This window comes from Chiroxiphia lanceolata, chromosome 2 (genome assembly GCF_009829145.1).
Source record: "Chiroxiphia lanceolata isolate bChiLan1 chromosome 2, bChiLan1.pri, whole genome shotgun sequence".
Taxonomy (NCBI): Eukaryota; Metazoa; Chordata; class Aves; order Passeriformes; family Pipridae; genus Chiroxiphia; species Chiroxiphia lanceolata.
The window spans coordinates 111,623,047-111,643,629 of NC_045638.1; the positions used below are offsets into that span (position 1 = coordinate 111,623,047).

At 45.9% G+C, this 20,583-nt stretch overlaps 1 protein-coding gene and 1 long non-coding RNA gene across 5 annotated transcripts; one reads left to right on the forward strand and one right to left on the reverse strand.

Moving 5' to 3' along the window:
• On the reverse strand, positions 1 to 678 carry LOC116783461. The gene is made up of 2 exons (XR_004355695.1): positions 569 to 678; positions 1 to 381 (listed from the first exon to the last, which is right to left on the reverse strand). It is a non-coding gene; the product is annotated as an uncharacterized LOC116783461 (long non-coding RNA).
• A 5,980-nt stretch (positions 679 to 6,658) lies between these two features.
• Positions 6,659 to 20,315, forward strand: RIOX2 (ribosomal oxygenase 2). 4 transcript variants are annotated; one of them, XM_032678436.1, is made up of 10 exons: positions 6,659 to 6,787; positions 8,837 to 9,273; positions 10,441 to 10,560; positions 11,556 to 11,684; positions 13,570 to 13,673; positions 15,981 to 16,083; positions 16,682 to 16,847; positions 17,344 to 17,432; positions 18,701 to 18,808; positions 20,058 to 20,313. In XM_032678436.1, exons 2-10 carry the CDS (start codon positions 8,842 to 8,844, stop codon positions 20,229 to 20,231), a joined length of 1,425 nt encoding a protein of 474 aa, XP_032534327.1. In that variant the 5' UTR covers positions 6,659 to 6,787; positions 8,837 to 8,841; the 3' UTR covers positions 20,232 to 20,313. The 4 variants fall into 4 exon arrangements, with proteins under 4 accessions (XP_032534327.1, XP_032534330.1, XP_032534329.1 ...); XM_032678437.1 differs by having other exon boundaries at positions 6,670 to 6,787; positions 20,061 to 20,315; XM_032678439.1 differs by lacking the exon at positions 20,058 to 20,313 and having other exon boundaries at positions 6,669 to 6,787; positions 17,344 to 17,436.
• Positions 20,316 to 20,583: the final 268 nt, after the last annotated feature.

Consider the following 20,583-nt stretch of genomic DNA (forward strand, 5'->3'; position numbering starts at 1 on the left):
GTCTGGCAGGAATCTTCATTTGGATTCATTTTTGGGGAGGTGGGATCGGCCATTGCAGTGGAGGGCTGATAAAAGGGAACAGCAGCTCTTTCCACCAGGAAAACAAGTCTGGATCTTGTGGCTTTTAGATATAGGTTTTGGGGCAGCCTGGGCACTTCTTGGGCAGCAAGAGCTTTCTGTGGTGGTACCTTTTGTCTGGTAGGAATCTTCATTTGGATTCAAATTTCATGAGGTGGAATTGGCCATTGCAGCTCAGGGCTAAAAAAAGGGAATTAGCCGCCGTTTCCCTAAGGAAAGGAGGTCTGGATCCTTTGCCTTCAGGTGCAGCCGGTGGGGCAGCCTGGGCACTTCTTGGGCAGCAAGAGCTTTCTGTGGTGGCACCTTTTGTTTGGCATCTTGGTCCATATGGAATTTTGGGATTCGGACTAGGGGTTTCAGGATAGGGCTGAAAAAAGCCAACAACAGCTCTTATCCCCAGGAAAGAAAGTCCGGAAGCTTTGGGTTTCAGGTGTAGTTGGTGGGTCACCCTGGGCTCTTCTTGGGCAGCAAGAGCTTTCTGTGATGGCACCTTTTGTCTTGAAGGAATCTTCATTTGTATTCTATTTCGGGGAGGTGGGATTGGCAATTTCAGCCCAGGGCTGAAAAAAGGGAAGAGCAGCCCTTTCCCCCAGGAAAGAAATCCTGCTAGGACGAGTTGTTGGTTGTAATGGGTTTTTTATTTCTTACTCTCTACTTTGTTTTTATATTGACCTCTGCAGTAACGAACTGGTAATTATCTATTTGGCGGAGGCGCTATAGGTGTTACTGCAGGAACTAAGCGCCTTGTGCAAGGCTTCTTTCAAGTTGTTTAAAGCGTCCCAAGTGGCAGTTAACCACTTCACACTAATGGAAGTATTTCTATCAAGTGAAAGTTTTGCAGGCTACCAGGAACCTCCTCCGGAGCCCAGTGACTGAACAGAATTGTGACACCGGCTTTAGCTCTTTGCAAGGCTGTCTTCGTCAGCCTAGGGGGACATTTGGACTGCTTGCTGGGGTCTTTGGGAACCCCTGGAGAGTCTCTAACAGAATGTTGGTACATTTTCCCACCTTGGCAGAGCCAGCCTGCTTGTATACCAGCAGCTTAGCCATTCCACATCATGTAAAGTTTTGCCTGGAGCCAAGCTGGCCAGTGAGCGCCCACCGGGAGGTATTTAAGGCAATGCCCAACGTGGTGGTGAGTCCAGTCAGTGTTGGCGAGGGTCCCCTGCTGGTCCCCACTCCTCGCTCCATCCTGCTTGCCTCTGTCCTGCTCATGTCCCACCTGCCCCCTCTCCTGTCTTGCATCCAGTCTGTTTCCCGCCTGCTTCTCTCCAGTCTTCCATGACTGCCTGAGGCTGACTACACTCGGTTCCGTCACTGGTGGTGGTAACCTTTTTGTACTTTCCTTTTCCTTATCTCTCCCTCTTCTTTTGCCCCCTCGCCTCGATTTTACCATTACTTATTGTTACAAATAAAGCAAATTGTCTGTTTGAGACCTAACATTTGGAGTTCTGTGCCTTAATCTCGCCTCCGAAATAATCATAGAATCATAGAATCAGATGGGTTGGAAAGGACCTCTGAGATCATCAAGTCCAACCCTTGATCCACTACCACCACAGTTGCTAGTCCATGGCACTAAGTGGCACGTCCAGCCTCATCTTTAAAACCTCCAGGGACGGAGAATCCACCACTTCCCTGGGCAGCCCATTCCAATGGCTGATTACCCTCTCTATAAAGAATTTCTTTCTAATGTCTAACCTAAACCTCCCCTGGCGCAGCTTAAGGCCATGCCCTCTTGTCCTACTACTGGTTGCCTGGGAGAAGAGACCAACCCCCACCTGCCTACAACCTCCTCTCAGGTAGTTGTAGAGAGTGATGAGGTCTCCCCTGAGCCTTCTCTTCTCAAGGCTAAACAACCCCAGCTCCCTCAGCCTCTCCTCATAGGACTTGTGCTCCAGTCCCTTCACCAGCCTTGTTGCCCTTCTCTGCACCTGCTCCAGCACCTCAACGTCTTTCCTAAACTGAGGGGCCCAGAACTGTCGGAGGACAGAAATTGTGTGAACAATTTCTATTGCATTTCTGCGACCTTTGCCTTGGTATGGCTGGGTGCAGATAGTAATAAATACTGCGCCACTAATATGGCTGCAGGCCTTGTGCCAAGGTGAAGGAGGAGTTCTTTTGACAGGAAAACAAGTTTTATGGACACCTGCTGTTATCCAATTAGTACTGTACACCACAGTATGTTTTCCTTATGTATCCAATGTAACCTGGGGAAGAATCACATGTCTCTGTGCCACAGGCAGCATATAAGCTGCCTTTCCTCTAATAAAGGGGACATTTTTGCCAATCATATTGATTCGTGTGCAATTCTGTCCGAGCCCCTCCGCCGTTACAGAACTGGACACAGCAGTCGAGGTGAGGCCTCACCAGCGCTGAGTCCAGGGGCAGAATCACTTCCCTGGTCCTGCTGCCACACTGTTCCTGATCCAGGCCAGGATCCATTGGCCTTCTTGGCCACCTGGGCACACTCTGGCTCATGTTCAGCCTCCTGTCAATCAGCACTCCCAGGTCCCTTCCTGCCTGGCTGTTCTTCAGCCATTCTGTCCCCAGCCCGTAGCGATGCAGTGGGTTGTTGTGGCCAAAGTGCAGGACCCGGGACTTGGCCTTGTTGAACCTCATCCCGTTGGAACCAGCCCAACTCTCCAGCCTATGCAGGTCCCTCTGCAGAGCCCTCCTGCCTTCCAGCAGGTCGACACCCCCTCCTGACTTGGTGTTGTCTGCGAATTTGCTGATGGTGGACTCAATCCCCTCATCTAAATCATCAATAAAGATATTAAACAGAACTGGGCCCAACACTGATCCCTCGGGAACACCACTGGTGACCGGCCGCCAGCTGGATGCAGCCCCATTCACCAGCACTCTCTGGGCCTGGCCCTCCAGCCAGTTCCTAACCCAGCAGAGAGTGCCCCTGTCCAAGCCATGGGCTGCCAGTTTTTTCAGGAGTATATTATGGGAGACAGTGTCAAAGGCTTTGCTGAAGTCCAGATAGACCACATCCACAGCCTTCCCCTCATCCACCAGGTGGGTCACCTGATCATAAAAGGAGATCAGGTTGGCCAGACAGGACCTGCCCCTCCTAAACCCACGCTGGCTGAGTCTGATCCCTTGTCCATCCTGTAGGTGCTGTGTGATTGCACCCAAGATGATCTGCTCCACAGCCTTGCCAGGCACTGAGGTCAGGCTGACGGGCCTGTAGTTTCCTGGGTCCTCCTTCCGGCCCTTTTTGTGGATTGGTGTGACATTTGCCAACTTCCAGTCATCTGGGACCTCCCCAGTGAGCCAGGACTGTTGGTAAATGATGGAGAGCGGCTTGGCGAGCTCTTCCGCCAGCTCCCTCATCACCCTTGGGTGGATCCCATCTGGTCCCATAGACTTATGAGGATCCAAGTGGCTCAGCAGGTCGCTGATTGTTTCCTCCTTGATTACGGGGGGACTATTCAGCTTCATATTCCTATCTACATGCTCCAGAAGCCAGCTGTCCTCAGAGAGACCTGTCCTACCACTGAAGACTGAGGTAAAGAAGGTGTTAAATACCTCAGCCTTTTTCTCATCTTTAATAACTATGTTCCCCCCCATGTCCACTAAAGAATGGAGGTTTTCCTTGTCCCTCTTTTTGCTACTGATGTATCTATAGAAAGACTTTTTATTTTCCTTAACAGAAGTGGCAAGATTGAGTTCAAATCTTGCCTTTGTCTCTCTGATTTTCTTTCTACATGACCTAACTATATTCCCGAACTCTTCCTGAGTAGCCAGTCCTTTTTTCCATAATCGGTAGGCTCTCTTTTTCATCCTAATTTCCCTCAAGATCTCCCTGTTCAGCCAGGCTGGCTGTCTTCCCCACCGGCTTGCCTTTCGGCGGACTGGGACAGCCTGCTCTTGTGCATTTAAGACTCCCTTCTTGAAGTATGTCCATGCATGGTGTACATGCACTTCAGCTGGGCTGCTGATTTCGTTCTTAAAGAACCACGTTGCAGCCCCTGACTGGTCTGTAACATCCACCAACTGCACCTGAAACCCAAAGGTTACAGGCTTGCTTTCCTGGGAAAAAGGGCTGTTTGCTCTCTTTTTTCAGCCCCTGCGCTCAAATTGCCAGTCCTACTCCCGAAATTGAATATAGACAACAGATTCCTCCTAGCACAAAAGGTGCCACCACAGAAAGCTCTTGCTGCCCCAAGAACAGTGCCCAGGCTCCCCACCAACTGCACCTGAAGCCAAAGGATCCGACTTTCTTTCCTGGGGGAAAGGGCTGCTGTTCCCTTTTTTCAGCTCTATGCTCAAAATTACCAGTTTCGCTCCCAAAATTGAATACAAAGGAAGATTCCTCCCAGATAAAAGGTCCCACAATAGAAAGCTCTTGCTGCCCATGGAGTGCCCAGTCTGCCCCACCAAGTTGCACATGAGACACGGAGGATAAGGGCTTTCTTTCTAGGGTGGAGGTTAGAGTTGTGTGCTTGCAGGAGCCCTGAGCTGAAATTGGCAGTCCTTGCACCGCTTCCACTATCCCAGGTTGCTCAGAGCTCCATCCAATGTGGCCTTGAACACTTCCAGGGATAGGGCATCTACAACTTCTTGTTCAGTGCCTCACCACCCTCACAGGGAAGAATTTTTTTCGTAATATCGATCTAAAACTGCCCATTTGAAGCCATTCCACTTGTGCTGTCACTACAGGGCCCTTGTAAATGCTGATGAAACTCGACTGGATATTTTTACAGCAAAGGTTATAATTTTATTTTTTAAGGCAGTGACAGGGACTGATACTAGGATCAATTACACTTCAAAAATCTGTTGCTTGTATTAGTAGTTAAAAATAACAAACGCTATTTAAACGCATTATTTCTCTCGTCTAGGGGTGCTAGAGGGCTGGTTACAGCACCTATGACCCTCCTCGAGCTGTGTTACCTTCCTGACAGGGATGGTAATAAATACTTTTAGCCAATTGGCTCTCCAGACCAAGCCCGGAAGTCTTTTAAAAAGGTGCCTCAAAAGTATTTCCCATTCCTACTGGTTTGCAAGCCGGTCAGATGTGCAGGGTTATGTCCCACAGCAAGTTAAAAACACCACAGCCATTATGTAAAGGTGTATTTGTTTGAGTATTCACCCTGATGGTGTTCAGGGCAGTTATGCTGAGAGTACCTTTGTGGATTTTTGGAACAGCAAAATATAACATCTTTTAATGGCTGTCTGTGACCGGCTGAGGTGCAGGATGTGACTCCCTATTTTAGAGCATCTGCTGGTACACCATCTGTAGTGAGAAAACATCCTGTGAGTGTTAATTTAGGTGATGCAACCTTTTAAGTCTGGAGAACCACTTCCTTCTTCAAAGCTTGCTAATTCTCATGAAAGAAATAAAGAGAATTTCATGACAGTGACCTATTTTTCACTTTGAATATCCCAACTGTTGGTGAGCATTTACATTAAAATATTTGAAGTTTAATAAATTTTGCAAATGTCCTGGATGTTGAGGGAGGTAGTGACAAACTCAGAATTAGAAAGTGGAGATTGTCTTCTTTTTCTTTGAAGCTCACAGGCCGATGAAAAAAAAAGCTTTCTAGAGAAACTTAAATTTTTTATCTAATTTGTACACATTTCTACAATTAGGACAGCTGTAGGTTCACCCCTGGCAAAATCTCTCTGCTGGTAACCCAGCTACATGCTGATTAATCCTTATTTCATGTTCAAGTGACCACGATATTTTGGATCAGCTGGCGACAGAGCAGCCCAGGTGGTAAAGGAACAAGGACTGAACAGGATGAGCAGCGTTTGCCTTTTTCTCTCCTCCATCCCCCTTTTCCATATATTATACTTTGCCACTTTCTCTGCTCAGCACACAGGAATTTGCTGGATGCATCCATGAATGCAGAACCCACTGGAATCACATTTGTTCCAAATGATCCAGCTAGTGCCAGGGAAGCAGAAGTTATGACTGTGTAACAACCACACTGTGAGGAGGAACAAGACTGAAAACCATTTTCCATAAAGGGAAGGATTTGAACTGGTGTTGGAGATGTGCAAGGCTCTGTTATTCTCCCTCCTTAAGTTGTTGACAGGACACAGTCCCCTCTCCTACCTGTCATTGAAAGGTCCTTCTAGTAATTAACTTATGGCAATGTAACTCTGTACCAGCATCAGCTGTGCAGTGTAAGGCTGCTGAGGTTTCCAAAATCCACCTTTTTTATTTCTGCTAGCTCTGCTACCAAATCTTCGTTCGCGAAGCCCAGCCATGAGTTCTGCTTCGTATCCTTCAAGCCAGCACACAAGAACAAAGCTTCAGCAAAGCCTACCTAACATTTTCTTTTGTTTCTGACATCATTAGCCAACGTAAACCAAACCATTAACAGGCATCTAAAAATATTTCTGCAAGTCTTCACGTGCTCGGTGAGGATTCCAAAGTTTTCTTTGAGGGAGACTCAGGGAGACTCTAGAAAGAGGATTTTTGGTCCAGGAAAACAAAATAAATAACGCAGCTGAAGCACTATTGTATGAAGCAGATTGATTAACCTTAGCGCTGCTGCGTTCCTACTGGAATACACACTGGAATGACGCTGGAATACTGCCGTATTTCCTACTGGCCGCCCGGAAGCGGCTCCTCCCGTGACTCCCAGCGCGGCAGGACCGCCTCCCGCTTCCACCCGGCACATCCTGCCTGGCCTCACCCGACCCGATCCATCCCGGCCCGCCCCGATCCCACGCCGTCCTCCCTCCCGCCCGCGTGAGTGCGGGGCCGCGGGCCGCGGGCCGGGAAGGGGCTGGATGGAGGCGGCGGGAGCCGGGAGGGGGGAGCGGTGACACCGCGTGTCCTCGGAGCCGCTGTGCCAGGCGGTATTCCCGCTGTGCCCGGCGGTATTCCCGCCGCTTCCCAGGGAGCTGCCGTGGCTCCCGAGCGGCAGCACGTGGTGTGGGAGCGAACAGCCCTGGCGGGGAGAAGCTTCTCCCGTGGGAAGTTCTGCGCTGGGGTTTGTCCTCCAGCCCGGCACGGAAGGAATTGGGGGTGCTGGTGGATGGAAAGTTGGGGCTGAGCTGGCGCTGAGCTCACAGCCCAGAAATCCGGGCGTATCCTGCATCCAGTTCAGCGGGCGGTGGGTGAGGGGGGAGTTCTGCCCCTCTGCCGCGCTCTGGTGATTCTCCACCTGGAGCGCTGCATCCAGCTCTGGAGCTCCCAGCGTGAGAAGGACACAAACCTGTTGGAGCAAGTCCGAGGAAGGCCAGGAAGCTGATGAGAGGGATGGAGCAGCTGCGGAGACACGCTGGGAGAGTTGGGATGGCTCAGTCTGGAGAAGTCTCTGTGGAGACCTCCTTGCAGCCTGTCAGTACTTAAATGCTGCAAGAAAGGTGGAGAGGGACTTTTTACGAGGGCCTGTAGGCACAGGACAAGGGGCAATGGTTTTAAGCTTAATGATTTAGGTTTAGACTAAATGTAAGGGAGAATTTTTTTCTGCTGGAGAGTGGTGAGGCACTGGCTCAGGTTGCCCAGAGAAGCTGTGGATGCCCCATCCCTGGCGGTGCTCAAGGCCTGTTGGATCCTGTTGGATGGGGGTTTGAGCAACTAGATCTAGTGGAAGGTATCCCTGCCCATGGCAGGGGGCTTGGAACAGCTGTAATAACTAGCAGAACACTACAGAACAGCATGTGTTGTAAATGAAGCTGCATTCTGTGAATAGTAAATGTCTGAATGTAACTTCTTTAAATCAATGTGAGTGAGCTGAGAGGTTGGTACAATGGATTTAGGTCTGGAATTCAAAACTGTTAATCCAGGCTTGGTTGCATTTGTGTTGCTGGCGTTTGGGGATGTCAGCTTTAGATCTTGGTGCCTTCAGCAGCATCTTCAGATCTTGCTGTCAGTCAGGGACTGTTTTTCAGTCTTAAATTTTTTACGCATTCCCTTGCCTCATGCTGCAGTTGGGAATGTCCATCCTCCCAGGAAGGAGGTGATGTGAATTCCCTCCTGCAGGGCTGAGGTGACCCTCAGTTATTGTTGAGGGACAGGCTGTGCAGGAACTGCTGATGAAACACTGCCCAGGAGTTAGTGGGCCAGCAAGGGTATCCTGCTGCACAGAAGAACTTAGGGCTGCATGTAAATACCAGAACTGGAGTTTAAGTTTCAAAATACGGGATCTGTGTAAATAAAAGCATCTCAACAAATTGATAGCATTTCCTATCAAAAGGGAGTAGGGAGTAGAGCTGTCATTTTTACTTAGAAATTATGGCATCAGCACGTTCAGACTTCTTAGGTGTTGGCTTCCCAGACTTGCACAGTTACCTACCGTTACTTGATTTTTCCCCTTAACTTTCCTGAGAACTTGGCAACCAAACCATTTGTAGATCAACTTCTTTATTTTTGCATAATGGTACACAATCATACTATCTGCCTGGGAAAAACAAAGTAAATGACTTCCAGCTTTAAAATTAAATGTCTGTGCTTGTATGAAAGAATTCTTTTTGTTCTACGTAAACAAAGTTTGACAGCTCGACAGGACTGAAAGCAGAATCTTGACCTTTTAGTTCTTAAACTGGTAAATTTTACAAGTTTTAGGTTTGTAAATGTAGTAATTACAGAGCATCAACAGGAAGGCCTAACAATGTTCCTTGTCTTCTGTAAACTGTTAATGCTTTGGAGCAAATAGTGAGGCTCTGAAACCAGAGCTGTTCCTGACATACTCTGATATCCCACTGGGTAAGGTAAGAGTTGCTGCTCTGGGCCCGTGAGCTCTTGAGGTTGTGTTGCTGGTTGACTGTTTTGGTCCTCTCTCCACTTGAACAGGAATCATGCCCAAGAAAGGAGGGAAGCATGCTGAAATGGGAAAAGAAACACAGGCACAGTGTAAACGAGCAAAGCTGGAAGCAGCTTGTTCTCCGTCAGTCCTGAGTTTTGAGAACCCAGACAGCCTCTTTGGGAGCTTGATCTCCCCCATCAAAGAAGAGGTGTTTTTCAAGGAGTACTGGGAGCAAAAGCCACTGCTTGTCCAGAGAAATGATCCCCTGGTGGCTGCTTACTACCTGTCCCTGTTCCAGCTGTCAGACTTGAAGGAGCTGTGCAGCCAGGGCCTGTACTATGGGCGAGATGTGAATGTCTGCAGGTGTGTGAATGGAAAGAAGAAGGTTTTAAATAAAGAAGGCAAAGTGAATTACATGCAGCTGAAGAAGGATTTTGACCAGAAAAAGGCAACAATACAATTTCATCAGCCTCAGAGATTTAAGGTGGGATTATTTCACTGGATATAATTAATGCTGGCTTAATAATGTGGTGTGTTTTGCTTGAGTTGCACTAGGCATGGCTTCATCTCTGTCGCCAGGGGAAGTGGTTTACATTGATGACCTGCTGAAATGTTTACATGAGCTGTATTAAAACAGAGTTTATACTTTTGCGCTGTCCATCATGTTTCACTGCTCTGCAGTAAGAACAAAATCTGATTCATGCTATAATATGTATAATAATATATTCTTTTTAAAATTTTGCTCTGTCACATAAAAGTTTGGAAAAAACCCCAAATGCACAAAATTGATAATTAGGCATCTGTGCTTAAATTATCCCTTCTGCCCCACTGTTTCCTTGTGCAGACTTTGTGGCTTTTGAGCCACTTCCCTTTAATGGAGGGTAAGGTGTGAAACCATGTGAAGTATTTCCAGTGTTCTTGCCAGTGAATTGCACCATGGAAAGGTACCAGCCCATTTTAGCTGAGTGTCCTCAGTCCTTGTGTTTGAGAACGAGACAGTGGTGCTGCACAGTTGTGTAAAGGACTTGGATTCTTGGAGGTGCTTTGATTCAGGTAGTCCTGAAGGTGTCAACACAATTTTATTGTGAGGTGGACCCAAATAAGATCCCAAATACAGGCTGAGTCCCAGGTATAGTGTTCCTGGCTGATGTCAGTTTTAATGGCCAAGCTGCACTTGTCTGGTACTTGGCACATTCTGCTGTTTCCCTTGTCTGTCACATGTGGGGTGTGGATGAGTCAGGTTTGGTTTTGAATATTCCCAAATGATTGGAGTAACTGGTGAAAGGTCTCTAACCTTTGTATGTTCTCTCTGGTGAGAGGATGCAGGTCCTGCAGGTCTTATGGTGTTTTGCTGTTTGTGGGATTATTTTCCTCTGTTCAGCCTTGTCTTTCTGGTTGTGCAGCCTGAAGATGGCACAGGGAAGAGAGCAAACACAGGTTGGGGCACCAGACTTTTTGGCTTAGCAATTACTCTCATGGCAGATCTCCTTTACATCTCCAGTGCTCTCCTTCAGGAGAAACACTGGTACAGAGCACCTGCCTTCCCAGCCTCTGTGTCCCTCATGGGATCATTCTTCCCAAGCCATGGGGAGGGTGTGGGCTGGGCTTGGCTGAGCTCTTCAGCAAGTAACAGCATCTTTTTTTTTTACAGGAGGAGCTGTGGAAGATCCAGGAGAAGCTGGAGTGCTACTTTGGGTCTCTGGTGGGGTCCAATGTTTACATCACTCCCCAGGGATCCCAGGGCCTTCCTCCTCACTATGATGATGTTGAGGTAGGACAGCACAACCTTGCCTGTGAAACTGTGCACGGGCTTTTGCTGATGGCAGCGTTTGCTGTTGTGTGTGTGCTTCTAACCCTCCCCCCCCACTAAACATTATAGGAAAATGGTTTTTTTTATTTGTGTTTCCTTGTAGTCGTTTTTCTTACGTATTTTTGCTGAAAATGTACTAATAGTAGTGCCTAATCATAATATCATGTAAAATGGGTTTTTCAGACCTAGTATTTCCATTAGATGAAAAGAGAAGTTTGTTTTCACAGCTGCAGAAGCTTTCCAGCACCTGTTTTTTCATTTTCACTTCATTCAGGCCCAAAGAATTTACAAGTCCTTTTTCCTTTACTAAGTACTTGCTCTTTTTTCAGCTGGACTGTAACAGCAGACTGATTGTGCTTGTTGGTCCTGCTGTTTTTAAGAAGTTACTGATATGATGAATTCCTGTGGTCCAAATGCATTTTAAATCAGCTTCTAAAAGAAACATACATATATACGCTGCATTAAAAAAAAAAAGTTGGACCATCCCACCTTAACCAAATAAAAAAATCCAACCCTTATATGTATATTTTGCTTTTTAATATTTTCATTTCCATTAAATACACCTGGAGTTTCATTTTCCTTATGCTTGTTGTTCAGCAGCTTCACATCCAGCATTTCTGACTCATGCCATCAACCCCCATTGGGCACCCTATAGAGGTTTCTGATGCTCTGTTGGGGATAAGCCTCTTTCACCTGAAATTTTGGATATTTGTGTGGCAGATGTTCCTTTTGGGTTAGTTCTCTAGCACTTACTTAAGTGATTGGAGAGAAACAGGGATTTCCAAATGCCTGCCTTAGGATAAAACAGATCCCACTTCACAGCTCCACTGTCTGTTGTCTCTAAATAGAGACCAAAAAAATTTGTTCAAATTTAAATTTCTCTGAATTGTAGCTATCTAAAAATTAATGTGAAAGGAATTACTTCCTTATGGATTTGGATTTATGGTCTTTTGCAGGTGTTTATCCTTCAGCTGGAAGGCGAGAAACACTGGCGGCTCTATAAACCAACGGTACCTTTAGCTCGGGAATATAATGTGGAATCAGAAGATAGGATTGGGAATCCCACACATGAGTTCATATTAAAGGTATGAGAATTTCATTGCCTTAGGTGGTCTGGGCTGTGATTGCCATAAAAGTTTAAAGTGGTCCATTTTTTGAAGACGGCGATTGTGGCTGTGAAACTGAGGGGGGGGTTTGCACACAAAACACTGCGAGCATGAGAAATTTGGGTGATAGTTGTCTAACCTATCCTTTTTTAAAGGTATCCTTTGCTTCTAGTATTTAAATAATGGGCCAAAAAACCCAGTTATTTCTGTAAATTGACTAAGATTCTCCAGGTTGGGCAATCTGACTCCTAGATCATGTTTGTGGAGTTGTGTGCAGAAAAACCACTGGGTCTGTGTATGGTTATGAAACATTTTTATGCTTTTACATGCTGCCTGTAATCACTCAGGCTAATCCTTCTGTGCACTGAGACTTACTGCTGCACTGAACATTGTCCTTGTTCTGGTGAATGAGATTTAAATATTTATTGTTGGCTGATAAACAAAAGCATGAACCAAACCCCATATAAACTTGCTGTATTAATTGCTCTTCCTTTTTCCAAACCTGAAATTCAAGTGTTCGGTTGGTTGTGGTTTTTTGGAATAAAAGGAACATTTCATGAAGATTACTGAGTGTCAGCAGGGAATCTGGTGCTTGTCCTGTTCTATTTTACCTGCTTTTGAAGTGTCCAGCTGGTGGTGCTGCTCCATGTTGGAATCCTCAGGAGTTTCTCTGCCTTTTGGCCTGTTATGGAGCCTCTCTCTGCTCTTCTCAGTGTCCAGAGCTGCATTTGGGTGTAGGTGTTTTAGGAATAGTGTGACATGTTGGATGGTGTAGGTGTTTTAGGAATAGTGTGACACATTGGATGGGATGCTGACATCACGAGCTGTGTTGTTTGACAGATGGGAATATTCAGTTGTCGTTGTGTACTGGATGATGCAAAGTCTACTAAATTACAGTTCCCTTTTTCATTTCTGGAATATTTTGGACCAGACTTCAGTGCCTTTCATTTTTATGGAATAATGATGGGCTTAAAAATTATCCAAGTTTTTAATTTATTTTTCTTTTGTTTGCTAATGTTCACTTCCTGTGACCCATTTCTTCTGGATGGCCAGTGTCAAAGGTTGGTTGTCTCTTTGTGGCTGCCTCTGAGAGGGATGCTGTTGTTTGGCTCTATTTCCTCCCTAAACATCTTTCTAGAATATTTCCTTTCTCCTTCTTTCAAATGAAGAGAATTCAGAATACTCTTGGTTGGTGTAGTCCCCACTCTGGTAAGGAAGGCAGTTTTCTTGGACTGTGCTGTCCAACTATATAGGTGTTTACAGGACAAGCCATAAGTAAACTTTTATTTCCTTCTTGGAGGCAATTTCATGTGCTTTACACTTCTTTCTTGTCTTGACTTTCTTAATCTAATTTTTTTCCAGTGTGGAGTTTTAATTTACATAGATGAGAAGAAAGATAAGGGAGGAGGAGGAAGGTTGTACCTGTTTTTTAAGTGCTTTAACTGAAAATCTCAGACAACAGTATTGTAACAGATTACCATTTCTATAGAATATTTGGCTTTTCTTGTGGAATACTAGCCTTTTCTTTTGATATGATCTGACCAAATTCCCATTTCACTGCTCCTCTGCCAGCCCAGTGTGTTGCCAGCAGGTCCATCTCAGCCGCTTCTTTGTCCTCTTCATGCAGCTCAGTAGGAGTCTGCATGTTCTGTAATGTTTTCAGTAAATATTGACAGCAAAGTCAGGAAAGTTTAAGGTTCTGAATTTCTGGCTTAGTGTCCTTTATGTTATTAAAGTGTACATTGCAGGATTGCTCCATTTTGTGATTCTAAAGGATAAATACTGTCAGACTGCCTGACAGAGTATTTTCTCTGACTGCAATAAGGTTTGACCTGGTGCCCTAAATATATCAATTTTCTTGCAGCCAGGTGACTTACTGTACTTCCCAAGAGGGACCATCCACCAAGCTGACACTCCTCTTGGGACCTCCCATTCAACACACGTGACCATCAGTACCTACCAAAACAAGTAATTATTCTTTATCTTTTGTTTTGTGTGGCTTTCCTCTGCCAAGTGATGTGTGTGAGTAGTACAGACCTGAGATGTGGTGAAGTTTTGGGGCTTGGGGAAGGAGGGGAGCAAGAAGACTGTTGTTGTTTGAAGCAGCCTGTTTGAGAGGTTTTCATGCAGCAAGCTCGATTGCTTTTTAATTGCTTATTTTATTATTTAGCAGCTGTAGGCTTTAATGTGGAAGATGCTACAACTGCAAACTCACTCCTATATTTAAAAAAAATCTTTCATCAGTGGCTGAAGTTACTGTTCATTCTGTTCAGATAAAGAGTCATGAGTTACTCCTTTCATCATGTTTTCTCCTGTATTTGATAGTCACCCGCACTAATCTTCTGTCAGATTTGCTGCTAGTTCTTCCTTGCAAATATTTTCTGCTTATCTGTGTTTTTTTTATCTCCTACCCCATGTATGCAAGTCAGATTTCTTATGACACACTCCCAGTCTTTGTGCCCACACTGTTATCCCATAGGGAAGTGTTCTTGCCAACCTAATCAGCCTCCCAGATGCTGAGTTTGGAGCCATTGGCCTGAGTTAGGAATTAGGAAGGGCAGAACAAGTTTGGGCATATTCTAGATAACTATGAGATGAATCTCTAACCACCAACTGTGCCATTCTGGAAGCCCAGGATGGTCTGGTAACTCTTCATCTGGCCACTCCTCCAACATGGAGAGAGGGTTAAGAGGAATCTGCTCAAAGGTGTGAGTCTTCCTAAAAGTTGAGTTCAGATTATTTCAATTTACACACGTGTTCTTTTATTTAGAAGGTAAAAAAAAACCAAACCCAAAAAACAGGAGAGGAAAAGGAAAAGCTGCTCTTCTTCCAAGGTTAAAAAGTGGAGTCATCCCCCATTAGGGCTGTTGATAATGAAGTGCTGACATCCTGCCTCTGCACCTCCTGTCAGCAAGTGCAGGGAAAACAAGCAAGAGTCCTGGTGCAGGCTGGTGTTCTGACTTGGCTTGTAGATGGAAGTATGATCTGGAAACATTTCCTTGGCAAATTGAAGAGAAATCCTTGAAAGCAGCTGTGGAGGAAGTGCTGGTGGAGGTGGCACTTTCAGGTATTTTCAGGTTTGTCTGGGCCAGATCCCAGCAGGAGAGAAGTGTGCACATGTGGGATAAGCAGGGCAGTTTGGAAGAGCAGTGAGTAGCTGAAGATAGTTGCTGGCAGATGGAGACTATGGGGGCAAAAGAAGGGAAGCAGTGAGGAATAGATGTCTAATTCCTTTCACTGGCCAGAGTTTTTCCCTTCCACTGTATAGCAGACAGTGGAACACTTGAGTGAAGATGATAAAAAAATATTGAGACTATAAAAAGCGGCACTTTTTCTTTTTCCTAAACTAAAGTAGTGTCTAGAGATCAGTGCTGACAGCAGGGAGTGCTGAGGGAGAGCAAGAGCAGAAGGTGAAGTGTATGTTGGAGGACAGGCCCTGCCCTGCTGCCTGCCCTGGGTGGATGGGAGTTCTGCTGGCAGCCCTGGATGTTTGTCCATTAAATCAGCCTCAGGATGTGGAAGGGAAGAAGGTCACCCATGGACAGGGCAGAACTTTGGCGTAAGCCTCTTCCTGCTGAGGTTGACTCAAGCTGGGCACAGAAGGTGCAGGTAGGAGTAGTCCTCCTCCCTCTCCTCTGGTTTATTGTTACAAGTGGGGAACAGAAGCACAGGGATCAAAGCCAATGTTTTTGGTTAAGTATGGGGATTTAATGCAAACAAGACACCTACAAACTGCCTGTCAGGTGTCATTAAAATCCCTGCAGGCATCTTGGTTTTGGGGTCGTAATTAAGTTTCTAGTCAAGCTGAAAACTGATGCCCTGTTGGATTTGATAACCCTGGGTATGTTTCCTCCTTCAATATAAATGTCTCAAAAGCACATTAAGTGACAAAACCAACCCCACACACTTCACTGTGTGCAGTGGGGCTATATGTGCCTGTGGCTGGATGATAAAGGCTCCAGGAGGAATTGTTTCATTCGCTTAAGCTGAAGTCACTGATAAATGGCAAGCACCTGGAAGCAGAAGAAACTGGACCCTTCTCAAGCCAGTTCCTTCCCTGTGTAGAAGTGCCACTGACCTGAGGGTGGCGAGGACACAGATGTGCATAAAAGCCTTTGCCTGAGGCTACAGAGCAGGAACGGAAGGGCCAAAGGCACTAAGCAGATTTGGAATTCTCGGGGTTTCCAGCCCATGACACCAGTTGTGATGTCTGTTTTATTTCAGGACAGTTATTTCAGGAATTTTTTTGTTTGTTTGTTTCTTCCTGTCCATCAGCTCTTGGGGAGATTTCTTACTGGATGCAATTCCTGGCCTGGTGTTTGACACAGCAAAAGACGACGTGGCGCTGCGGACGAGCATCCCGAGGCAACTGCTGATGGTAGGTAGGTGGGACTGAGGGAATAATGGTGCACCCCGGTGGAACTTCAGCACTTGATCTGCTCTGAAGGCTCAGTGCAATGGCACTGCCTTGTCTAGCAGCCCAGCCACTTCTTTTGAAGTCTTCAGGATGGCTCTTCTGAGGTTGGGTCCATCTCAAGCATTGCCTAATTCATTGCACTGCTTTTCTTTCCTATCACAGTGTCCTTGTATGGCTTGTTTCCTTCTAAAAGTAATGCTGTTTGCTTGGGATCTGTCAGACAGGCATAATTTCTCTGAGGCCAAGCTTTTCAGTCTTTAAAAGTTAGTGAATATGTAAATTGTTGTGTGACCTCTTTATGGTGATCCTGTCCTGCTGATCAGCTCCAGGAGGAACAAGTGTCTCTTCAACTGCATTTGCATGTCCTTTGGCATTGCAGTAGCCCCAGAGCAAGGGAAAGTGAGCTTTCATGGGGAATGTGTAAAACAAACAAAGGTGGTTGTTTTGGGACTAAGTGTTAACCTTGCAAAGATAAAAGAGGAGTGTCCAGAGTTTTACAGCATTTCTGTACTGGCTTAGGCCTGGTCTGTGCAGCTTGAATTCATGTGTGGATATTTAGCAGGTGAATACAGCTGACTCCACTAGAAAGCTGAGCAGCCTTTTGAGGAGGCTTGCAGACCACCTGGACCACACCAGGGAACTGAGGTCATCTGACATGAAGAAGGACTTCATTATGCACCGGCTGCCGCCTTGCTTGGGATGTGACTCTGATTCCTTGACTCCAGGTGGGTTTTGAAGTTACTAAAACTGGCTGATGTGATGGAGGAGCTGTTGCTAACTCTGCTCCTCTTGGGACTTTTAGTATTTTATGGTAGGCAAAGATCACAGTCCAGCATCAGCTTCATATGCTGTGAGGCCCCACATGTGTGTTTGCTCCCCGTGTCTAGTGGGAGAGATGACACTCCCTTAGAGTGGAATAAAGATTGTCCTAGACTGGAACTGGCAGCTGTGATAAACTGTATCCCGAGAGCATTTAACTGGTAGCAGTTTTCCCTGGGCTCTAGCTTGCTATTTATTATAGTTATTTGCAGACAGGAAAGGTGAGAGAATTAAAAAAATCTCCATCTCCTTGCCCCCTCCACAGCAAGTTTGAGGACATGTGGGTGTTGAAACATAGCTTAACAAACAGTCCAGCCTTGAGAGAGTGGGGAGAGCAGGGGGGCTCAGTTTGACTGTTTGTCTGGCTTTCTTCCTTTCTAAGGGAGGATTTATTTTTCTTAGGTGGGAAATTGCCAAAAATAGACAGCAAAATCAGACTGCAGTTCAGAGATCACGCTCTCCTCTCCGTGGAACCAGATCAAGAGAATGCTGTGGGTACAGTGAAGCCACCTCTGTACATTTGGGGTGGGCTGGGCAGTGCATGTGAGGCATGTGAGTTGTTGCTCTCCTGTGCAAAAGGTCTAAAAGGGTCGTGCAGTTGCACTGAGCTGGATCCTGCATCCCATGAGGGTTTGTTAGGATACTGTGGGGTTGTGTTGAGTGATATGGCACATTCCAACCTTCTGGAGGGGGGGCTTCAAAACTAAATTTAGCCTATGATTCTGTATGGGAGGTGCATGGCCTTTGTCTCAGGTTTGATAGGGTAGATCCTTACAGCAGCTAAATGGCCTCTACAGCTCTTGATAATAGGTTTTATTTCTATTCTTTGTATTTAAGAACAGGAATATTTTATAAAAACAGGTTTTCTCAAGAGAGGGAATTCTGCTGGTTGCAGCTGCTGCTGTGGCTGCATTTAGTCTTCACTTCTGAGTTATCTCTGTATCCAAGCAGGTGCCAGGGCACTACTAAGTTGTTCCACAACATTGATACATGCATCTTGCATTATGCTGTGTTTATACTACTTCTTATCCATGAAGGTTTATTAGTATGAAATTGTAGAAGTGCTTTTTGTTATCTCACTTTAAAAAAAAAAGGGGGGGGGGCAGGACACACAGCAAAGATTATCTTGTACGGTTTGGGTTTTTTTTGGATGAATGGAATGTTTCCCAAGAAAAACACACCGTAACTTTCTGATTTTTTTCCTCCATCTTGCTTGTCTCCATATTGTTGTGAGACTGTGTAGGTTTTGGAGACTTTTTCCCCCCAATTTTTTTGCCACCTTGCCTTCTGATGTCACACAGATCAACATAGGATGACAGGACACATGGAAGACTTGTGTCCACAAATTCCATGTGCAACCTGCCCAGAGAGCTCTGAATTGCTTTGCACAGCTTTGACCAAGGACTGATGATGGGCATGTGATTTTTAAGTGACAGATCAGTATCAGACTGGAAATGTGTTGATGCACACCTGTTCCTTAATACCTTCCCTTAAATGGCCTGTTTTCTGTACAGCATCAGTCCTGGGACTCTAGTAGGGGCAGTTTTAAGGCAGAAGATGATTGTAAACAAATTTTCAGAGGTGTTTTGGAGAGTCCCTTATTGCTGTGGGAGGTGGCTGTTGGAAAATTCATTTGGGAGGGTGACTTGCATGCTTTGTTGTAAGAGTGACTCCAGAATTAAGGAGCATTGGGAATTGCAGTGAGCTGAGTCTGAGGGTGTGGATCACATGTAACTGTTTCCTCCCTGCTGTCTTTTAGGATGAAATTCGCAGGGAGATGGTTTATGTGTATCATTCCTTAAGGAACAGGAGAGACACTCACATGATGGGGACAGATGACACTGCCAGTGAGGATGGCACGGCCCAGGTTTGTTCCTGTAGACACACCAAAAATTATCTTTCCATGGTGGGTTTTGCTGCATTAGATGAGTTTGCCCAAAATGGCAGCAGGGCCTGGGTTCTGCCATGATCCTCAGCACCCAGAGCATTTCTGCCCAGCCCTGCAGTGCCCAGATGAGCTGAGGCTGCACCACAGAGGCAGTTTAACAGTGAAACTGAGTAATATGATCTCATGCTTAATTAAACACTCGAGATGTTAACAGGATTTCTGGTTCATGCCTTATGGCCCAGTGAGCAAAGCTACTGCAGCAACTAAAACCAGCTCTTACTGGTGTGTCTTTAGCACATCCTCTACTGAGGCTACTGGATAGGCCAGCAGATATTCCCTAGGGATCACTGCCATGCTAAACCCATGTTAGATTCTGTATCCAGTGGAACACACTGCAGGGGTGTTCATTTTAGGGTACGGTGGGTCAGCACTGGGAGTAAAGACCTACCTTGTTCTGAAATGTACTTTTCAGGTTGTCTCTGTTCTTGCTCACAGGTACAACGTGCTTTTGCTGGGTCATAAATCCTTCCTAAGCATGGCTTTGAGCTTTGGAACCTTTATTTCTGCTTTTTTGGCAGTGAGATGCTGTGTCTTAGCTCTGTGATCCGAAACACTTGAACTCAGGTCTGCACAAATAGAGGCAAAACAGGGCACAGTCTGTCCTTGTCTCGGTAATTACAGCAAGGCTTTTTGCCTGGCACTTATTTTCCTTTGGAGGTAAATCTCACTGGTCCTCCAGAGCTGAGGTTGTACACTGGCACCTGAACAACATGTGCAGATCCCAGAATATTCCTTCTTGCCCTTGAAGACTCCAGTCCTGGGAATGGAGCTCCTCTAGGCTTGTGTAAAACTATATCCAAAGACTGCGTGTGGCAGCTAGAAATAAACTTCTGTGAGCTTCCAAAAATAATGGGTAGGGCTAGGCAAGAGTGTAAGTGTAAGGTTATTTAATTCTTCCATGTGTAAACCACAGGAGAAAGCCACGTGCTGTAAACATCCCCACCTCATAAAGCATGCTAGAACATGGAATAGAGTTCAGCATTTTCCCTGCGAAGATAAAACATGCCTGGATAAAACTGAGTCTTCTGGAGAATGCTCTCAGTGACACCAGTGCCATGTGGGAAGGTAGCACATTCCTGCTGCTCCCTATCCACAGCCTCACACACTGCTGTGCAATAAGGACACTGCTCTCGGCTGAAGGATTTTTTTTCTGTTTCTTCTTCCCCAGCAGACTCACGGGCTGCGCTTTCCTTTGTCGTACCTGGAAGCACTGAAGCAGATTTGGAGTAGCAGCACTGTTCATGTTAAAGAGCTTAACCTCACCTCAGATGAAGAGAAGGAAAACCTTGCCTTGTCCCTGTGGAGTGAATGTCTGATTGAAGTTTCTTTGATGCTTCTGTGAATTAGCTGCTCCTCTAAAGGAGTGTTTCTGGCTATTAAGCATCTCCTGAGAGCAAGGCTTATTAAATTACTTTTTATCCATCCAGCCTCTGGTTTGTGGTGCTGTCTAAACAAATACTTGCTTTTCTTTCCTTAGTTTTAGGAAACTGGGCATGGGGAAAAACAGGTAGGCTGCTCACTGTCTAGTGAGCCACAGGTCCATGTCTGGGGCTGCACAAAGTCACTCCTAGTAACACCAGTGCTGTGGTATCCCCTTCCCTCTGGAGAGCTGCTAAAGTTATACATGGAGCAGGATCCAGAACCTTGGGCATAGAACAGTAACTTGGTTTTTTTTCATTTGTAAAGTTCAGCAG

Coding starts and splice junctions, on each gene's coding strand:
- RIOX2 (XM_032678436.1), top strand. CDS start 8,842: ATGCCCAAGAAAGGAGGGAAGCATGCTGAAATGGGAAAAGAAACACAG. Junction 11,685..13,569: donor CACATGAGTTCATATTAAAG/GTATGAGAATTT, acceptor ATTTTCTTGCAG/CCAGGTGACTTACTGTACTT. Junction 16,084..16,681: donor TCCCGAGGCAACTGCTGATG/GTAGGTAGGTGG, acceptor GTGGATATTTAG/CAGGTGAATACAGCTGACTC.